The following is an 8139-nucleotide window of genomic DNA, read 5'->3' as shown; positions in this document are numbered from 1 at the left end:
AGGGTCTAAGAATAGCAATTTAGAATGCCTTGAGAAAAACCTTAGAGATCATCTAGTTCAGTGCATTCATCTTTATAGAGACTCCAGATGATAAAGTGATTTGCTGAAGGTCACATATTTAGTGGAAGACTAAACCTCTTGGATCTATTCATTAAGTTTTCTGTCCATGCATGACACAGTGCTGCCAACATCAACATCCTGTACTTTTCATTCAGAGATCATTCCCACAGCTGCAGCCAAGACAGAGTCAACAGAGCTTGGAGAGAAATTAAATCAGCTAAACTGATGCAGACCCCAGACCCACCTGTCTTCTAGGAAAAGTTAAACAATGCCACCAGTGCAGAAACAGACATATTTATTGAAAAGCTAGAGCAGCTACAGAATAGGAAGTTCTTGTATTCTCCCACTCTCAGCTCCCCTCTATTTAGGAATAAATGTGGTGATCTCTCCTCCTGCCATTTCCATTTGCTCTGACTTTCTTTTATCCATGGGTCTGCTGAGCCAGGAGTGGCAGATATTTTAGAATTAGGCTGGAGTGAACAGGAGTGCACCCTGTAAAAGGATAAATCAAACCAATATGCTGAATAAGAAGACTTTATCTAGCACACACAGTAGAGATCTATGAATTTATTGGTGGAAGTATTTGCTCCATCTGCATGAAATACAATTCTCTGTGCTTTAGCAGATTGCCACTAAGAATCACTATGGCTAAAAACAAGAGAAAACAGCCTTCTGGCCTCTTTGAACCGTTGAGGCTCATCCTCAAATGGCAAAAGGTCTCTCCACCCTCCTGTAGCTACTCTTTTGTACTTTGATACAAAGTTCATATTGGTCTGATCAGGGACAGTTGGACACAATGTAATTTGCCTCTAACTTAGTGATGTCATTTTGATCTTCAATAATGAAGGACAAGAACCAACCAGCCAACCAACTAGATATATAAAAGTTTATGCTTAATATTATTATTAATCATCTTCCCCTATTCAATTATAAGCTCATTGAGGGAAGAAACTGTCTTTGTTTTTATTTGTATTTGTATTTCCAGCACTTAGCGGAGTGACTCCACATTATAGAGGTTTAATATTTATTGATTTAATTTAGGAATTCAGAGTACTACATACTGGTCTCAGATTTACTGTGTGACTCTGGGCAAGTGACTTTCCTTCTATGCCTCCAAGTTCAATACTTTTTCCCCTTCACATAAAGTCTATCTAAAGCAACAAGATCAGAGACTGCCAGAATGTATTACTCACCTGGATAGGAATCACTTTCACTTCATCAAATCCAGACTCCTTAAAGATGTACAAGGGAATTCCATTTCTCAATATACCTTAAACAAAGCACAAGTGTTGAAGATGGCCATCCTCAGGAGTGCACCATTTGAATTTTAGGAATCTAGGCTTCTTAGGCAGGCCCTGAAAGCTCCACAGTGGAGGTAATCTCACTCTCACCAACTTGGGCCTCCTCCTAGGGCCCTTCTCTCCCTATTCATGCCTTTGGGCAGCTTTAGAGAAAGGTACCACCTTTCTTTTGTTCCAAACCCCTTGATAGCTCTCCATGGCTTACAGGTTAAAATCCTCTGCTCTTGTTTGATCTATTCCTTATGAAATCTTCCTCTCCCTTTTCTAATGTGGTATTCCTACCCCTCCTTTAAAACCCAATTCAAATGCATATTTTCTAGGCATGTCTCTGATCTCCCCTTTGCCCTTTCCTTTCATAAAATATATATTCTTTAAATGTCATTTAGAATCTTGTTTAACCCTCTAATGCACTTATATAATAAATATTACAAATTGCAGTTATCTAAGTTTGTATTTTGTTCCATGATAAACTAAGTTCTATAAGGATAAGAACTATATTTTATTTTAATACTTTTTATCCCCCTAACACCTAGGATAAGGTTTTATGGACAATCTACATTTAACAGATATTGATGGGCATTTGAGACTGATCATAATTTGATACATTCTCTCTTCATCAATTTATTTTCAGGTTTAGGTTCTACCTACTTCCCTACCAATCCCCTAGTTGAGTCTTCCCAATGACCTACAACCATCATAGATACATTCTCACCTCCTGGTCATTACTGGAGATGTTCCCTTCCCACTGCTCCCACTTTCTTTCTAACTCGACCCTTTCTTTCAAGGTCCAGTTAACATCCTGCCTCCTCCAGGAAGCCTTCTCTGCCTATCTTGGCCATGATAGGTTGGTTGCTCCTCCTCCTCTGACCATCTTGATTGATTCTGCTTACCGTTCTGGTTTGGCAACAGCACTGAGAGTAAGATTTCATTTATCACGGTACCCATAAGTTCAGGCTGCAACAAAGAAAAATGAAGCTTTACACTCTTGCTGAATCAGGGTTTCTCCTCCATAGACTTGTAGGCTTTAGTTAGTCTGAGGAGAAACAGGTGAGAATGAATGTGTACAAGGGATTTGTGAGAGGGGGGAGGGAGAGTGGATGAACCAGAGAAACTTATCCCTACTGCTAAAAGAAATGACTGAAATCTTATATCCTCTGGTGAGTGAGATGATTACCTTCATATGTGAAAGTTAGTACATTGCTACTGTTGGGAGGGAGGTTAGGAATCTTTCATGGTAGTCCCAGGGCAAAAAGGGAGAGAACAGAAAGGGGCTCCATCATAGGCTTTGTTAAACTTCCTGCATCATAACAATGACCCTGGCAAATAGGTAGGGCTTAAAAAGAGATTCTGTCCAGGAGTCCAACCCAGGAGAAGAAACATCTGTAAATCCTTTCCTTGATTGTCCTAGCTCAAATATTGTCGCCCCCCCCACCTCCCCAAGGCTCTGAGTGCTCTCCAGTTGAAGAAAACTCATTCCTCCTTAGTTTTTGCATAGACTGTGAATTGGGTCCTCTTTTGTCCTCACCACACTCGATTGTGTAAATGTTTATTGGTACACAAATGGTATCTTCATTAAGAGGCTGTAAGATCCTTAAAAGGCAGAGGCCATGTCATCAAGCATATTTGTGCAACCCAGGGTCAACCACATGTTGCCCTTAAGTTCACTGAATTGCATTGAAATGTCCTTGGAATCAAAGACTTAGAGTATATAGACTGTCAGAGTGCTTAGAGATCTACAATCTCTAACTATAGCTACAATATTGGAGATAGTATATAAGTGAATTGCAGGTTTAAAAAAAGACACTAAGTGATATTTAAGGGAGAAGACAGTGATGTCCAGATCTCTATATCTTCATTTTAGCATCAGTGTCATTGTGACCCAAAGAAGAATGAGACCAGCTGAGACAAAATCTACATGAACAGTTTGAGCCAATTTGGGGAGGTTGGGAAAAGCCCTATCCTGGGAGACAGGAATTCTGGATTCAAATCCCAACATTTGGGTACACTTGACTTGGGTATATGTTACCTTACACAAATAACTTTATCTGGGTCTCAGTTTTTCCCTACCTTAACTTTCCCTCTCCACTCTATAGAGTAGCATAAAAGTGATCCTAGATATAAAACTGACTATCAGCACTCACTTCCCACAGGTTAGAAATCACTATTGTTTGACCTGATAAGTCCAGAACCTGGAATTGACTTATAAAAACTTAATCAGATGACTTCTAAGACTCATTCCAGGTTCAGTGGTCCATAATTTTCATTTTAAGTGGAGAAGACAGACAATGGTTCACAAAATTCAAACCTAAAATCCTATCCAAGGAGAAGTACTTTTGTTTCTTCCAGCTCACAGCATTCAGGCAAGGGTCAACCCTCAGGACTTGGTGTGGAAGGGAATTAATCCAGATACTTGTTCCCAGGACCTGAAGTGAATGGGTCATGATGTTGTCTGGGGAGAGCTTATCTTAAACAAATCATTGAGACTTCTGTCTTTTCCTTGAATGAGTCCATTTTCCCTCTGACTCCAGTCTAGGTTCTCACACTCCAGCCTCTGATGGAGTTGGACTTAAACTGAATAAATCAAAGACTTACACTGAACAAGCCCGTTCCCGAGTTCATCAAATGGATTTGATCAGAGCTGTAATAGAAGAGCCAACATCAGGATGATCTTTTAGGGCAATAACTGACTAATTTAAATTTCCAGTAACCCTCAATACCTAATATAGAGTGATTTACAGAAAAAAAGTAATTTAACAAAGGTTCATTGGATGAATAAATGAATGAAAATGGTATTTTGTGCTTTTACCTGATTCCTTCAAGATTGAAAAAGAGTCTGTTTCCTTCAGTATAGAATTGACCTTCAGAACTTGCTTCCTGTTAAAAAAAAAGTTAGCACGATTTCTTTTTTTCTCTTTTTGGTTTTTTTTTTTTTTGCAAGGCAATGGGGTTAAGTGGTTTGCCCAAGGCTACACAGTTAGGTAATTATTAAGAGCCACCTAGTCACCCCCAAATTACCATGATTTGACCTGAAAAGTTGGATACCCTGAGTGAAAGCAAATTTTTAAAAATAGGAGCTCGAGGAGCTCAGGGGACAGGGGACAGCTTCTATAAGAGACAGAAATAAATTAAAAAGTTCAAGTACCAAATCAAAGTCAGTTCCTGTCCTGTCTTTAAATGAACTAATTGGTCTTAGGGGAATTTTGGAGAGGAGTAAAACAAAAAGAACTTTAGATTCAAAGTCAAAGATCTGAGTTTGAATACTTCTGCTACTTACTGCCTACATGACTGAGCAAATCTTTTTACTTTGTATTTCAATTTCCTTATTTGTCAAATTACAGGAGTGGATTGTTGACCTCTCATGTCTCCCTCAAGCTCGATCAGTCTATACTCCAAGATCCTTCACATCTCTGCTTATCTGAGTGATATTAGAAGTCACCCAGCATCCTTGAGTCCTAGTTTCCTTATCTCTAAAATGAGTGGGTTGAACTAGATGGCTTCCAACTTCCTTTTCTGGCTCTATATGTTATGGATGTTCCTTCTTGCTCTGACATTTTATGTTCTTTGTTCTTAAGTCCCTCCCAATGCCAATGTGCTAGGAACCCATGGAAGACTTTTCTGACTTTACTGAGGGGCTCTGAGATGATGATGGCTAATGGCCAAACTACTTACAATGCCCAGAGTGAAAAGAGGCCGGGTGGCTTGATTGGTAGCAAACACCTCAAATACAATCAGCTGAGCCATCCTGGCACTGTTAGCTTTCAAGATGATCTCTGGAGGTTCCTGGGTTAAGATCTTCACAATCTGAGTTGGTCCCAACTGTACAGAAGCCTGAATAATGATAATAATACATGCACAACTAGAATCTTCAGTTTTTATAGCCCTTCACAACAACCCTGTGAGGAATGAATCAATTAGAACCTGGAGGATAAATGACTTGCCTAAGGTCACATAGAAGAACTTTAATTTTTCTAAAAATTCTCTCATTGGATACCTTCACTGAGGAATTAAGGACAAGGATATGATTATTTCCATTTTGCAGTTGTGGAAAGTGAAACTCAGAGTAGGGTTTCATAAGGACAAAAGACCCAAATCTCATGTGACTCTGGACCTGAATCACTTGAAGCAAACCTGGAAGCATCACCTTTTTTTTTTCTTTTGAGGGGAGGATATAGGCTTATAACTCAAGGACAAAGAAAATAAACTGTGGGTAAATATAAGGAATTGACTTGCAAGATTTGGGAAAAATAAGGCACTGAATTATATTGTATTATATCATAAAGCTTCAGTCATCAAAATTGTCTGGTATTGACTAAGAAATAGAGTGGTGGACCAGTGGAATAGACTAGGTGCAACAGCCGGAAACTATTATAGTAGTCTGCTGTTTGATAAACCCAAAGAGTTCAGCTATTGGGATAAAAATTCTGTCTTCGATAAAAACTGATGGGAAAATTGGAAGTTAGTATGGAAGAAACTTAGATTATACCCACACCTCACACCCTAAACCAAGATAAGATCAAAATGGTTACAGGATTTAGACATAAAAAAAATACTATAAGCAAACTACAAGATCATGGACTAGATTATCTGTCAGATCTATGGAAAGGGGAGCAGTTTATGACTGAGGAAGAGATGGAGAACATCACTAAAACAAACTAGATGATTTCAATTATATTATATTAAAAAGCTTTTGCACAGACAAAACCACTGTAACCAAGCTCAAAAGAAATGTAGTAAAAACTGGGAAACAATCTTTGCAACTAATGTTTCTGACAAAGGACTCATTTCTAAAATACACGAACTGAGTCAAATTTTTTCTAAAGAAAGCCATTCCCAATTGACAAATGGTCGGAGTATATCCAAAGGCAATTTACAGATGAGGAGATCAAAGCAATCCATAGTCATATGAAAAATTGCCCTAAATTATTACTTATTAGAGAAATGCAAATTAAAGTATCTCTGAGGTACCACCTCACACCTCTCAGACTGGCCAATATGACCATTGTTGGAAGGGTTGTGGGAAATCTAGGACACTTTTACATTGTTGATGGAGCTTGAACTCATCCAACCTTTCTGGAGAGAAATTTGTAACTACACCCAAAGGGCAACAAAAATGCTCATACCCTTTGATCCAGCAATACCACTACTGGGTCTATACACTGAAGAGATCATGAAAAAGGGTAAAAACATCACTTGTACAAAAATATTCATAGCAGCCCTGTTTGTGGTGGCAAAGAATTGGAAATCAAGTAAATGTCCTTCAATTGGGGAATGGCTTAGCAAACTGTGATATATGTATGTAGAACACTATTGTTCTATTAGAAACCAGGAGGGATGGGAATTCAGGGAAGCCTGGAGGGATTTGCATGAACTGATGCTGAATGAGATGGGCAGAACCAAAAAAAAAATACTGTATAACCTAACAGCAACATGGGGGTGATGATTAACCTTGATGGACATGCTTATTTCATCAGTGCAATATTCAGGGACAATTTGGGGCTGTCTGCAATGGAGAATACCATCTGTATCCAGAGAAAGAACTGTGGAGTTTGAACAAAGACCAAGGACTATTAATTTTAATTTAGGAAAAAAAAACCTGGAATCTTATTGTCTGATATTGCTATCTCTTATACTTTGTTTCTTCCTTAAGGATATGATTTCTCTCTCATCAAATTCAATTTGGATCAATGTATACTGTGGAAACAATGTGTAAAGACTGGCAGATTGCCTTCTGTGGGGGGGGTGTGGAAGGAGGGAGTAAGATTAGGGGAAAATTGTAAAATAAGGCACTGGTTCTGGAGAATTTTTTATTTTCTCTACTGGTTTGGAAACTATAGCTAATTCTTGATCTATTGCATGGATACTACCAAACACTCCTTCTCCTTCCTCTCTCCCCTCAATCCCAAAACTATTTCTAGAGGTAAAACTTAATTAACTGCTGCTCTCCCATCTGAAAACCTCAACTTATTGCATTTGTAAATCTGTTGTCTTTGGTTTCTAGACAGGGAATAAAAACAAATAAAAAACAAGCTTGCTTATTATGGAAAGGACACTTGGTTTAGGATTGAAGGAAATTAGTTTCAATTTCAGCTCTCCAGCTGTATCCCTGGACAAGTAATCTCCTTTCTCTGGGCCTCAGTTTCCTTATCTGTAGAATGAAAGGATTGGACTAAATGATCTTTATAATCTTTTATAGTTCTGATATTCTATGTTCTAAGAATTCTTTTAGGATCAAACCCTTTCATTCTAATTGAAAAAAAACAAAGCAAGGGGCAGCTAGGTGGCACAGTGAATAAATCACCGGCCCTGGAGTCAGGAGTACCTGGGTTCAAATCCTGTCTCAGACACTTAATAATTACCTAGCTGTATGGCCTTGGGCAAGCCACTTAACCCCATTTGCCTTGCAAAAACCTTAAAATAAAAAAAGAAAGAAAAGAAAAAAACAAAACAAAAATAGTTGAAGTAAAGTTGGGTTTATTCCTAATCCTTTGCCTTTTCCATTTGAGGTTTCAGCCTAGATAGAAGGATTTGTGCTCACAAAGACGACCCTGGGAACCTCCACTAGGAAATAAAATTTTCTACATCATTCCTTACCTCCAGATTATAAGGAAAGGAAGGGGTCTCCAAATCCACTTTTCACTATGAGAAAACTCTTCCTATGCCAGCTAAGTCCCCTAACTACCCTGTCCTACCAGAGACCCTTTCCTTCCCATTATTTTTTAAATAATTTTTATTTAAGGGTAATAGGATTAAGTGACTTGCCCAAGGTCACACAGCTAGG

The 8139-nt window shown here is 38.5% G+C and overlaps 1 protein-coding gene across 1 annotated transcript in view; it reads right to left on the bottom strand.

The window, feature by feature from the left end:
* Window positions 1-343: 343 nt before the first annotated feature.
* Window positions 344-8139, bottom strand: part of BPIFB1 (BPI fold containing family B member 1) — a 35878-nt gene continuing 28082 nt past the window's right edge. The window contains exons 11-16 of the mRNA XM_074211902.1: window positions 5031-5189; window positions 4168-4235; window positions 3954-3999; window positions 2252-2315; window positions 1254-1330; window positions 344-552 (exon numbers count right to left, since the gene is read on the bottom strand). Coding sequence (XP_074068003.1) covers window positions 526-552; window positions 1254-1330; window positions 2252-2315; window positions 3954-3999; window positions 4168-4235; window positions 5031-5189 — 441 coding nt within the window. The 3' untranslated portion in view covers window positions 344-525. The remainder of the gene's footprint in view (window positions 553-1253; window positions 1331-2251; window positions 2316-3953; window positions 4000-4167; window positions 4236-5030; window positions 5190-8139) is intronic.

Source organism: Macrotis lagotis, chromosome 1 (genome assembly GCF_037893015.1).
Source record: "Macrotis lagotis isolate mMagLag1 chromosome 1, bilby.v1.9.chrom.fasta, whole genome shotgun sequence".
In the NCBI taxonomy this organism is placed as follows: Eukaryota; Metazoa; Chordata; class Mammalia; order Peramelemorphia; family Peramelidae; genus Macrotis; species Macrotis lagotis.
The sequence above is the reverse complement of the archived record's forward strand: the minus strand, read 5'-3'. Positions and strand labels throughout refer to the sequence as shown.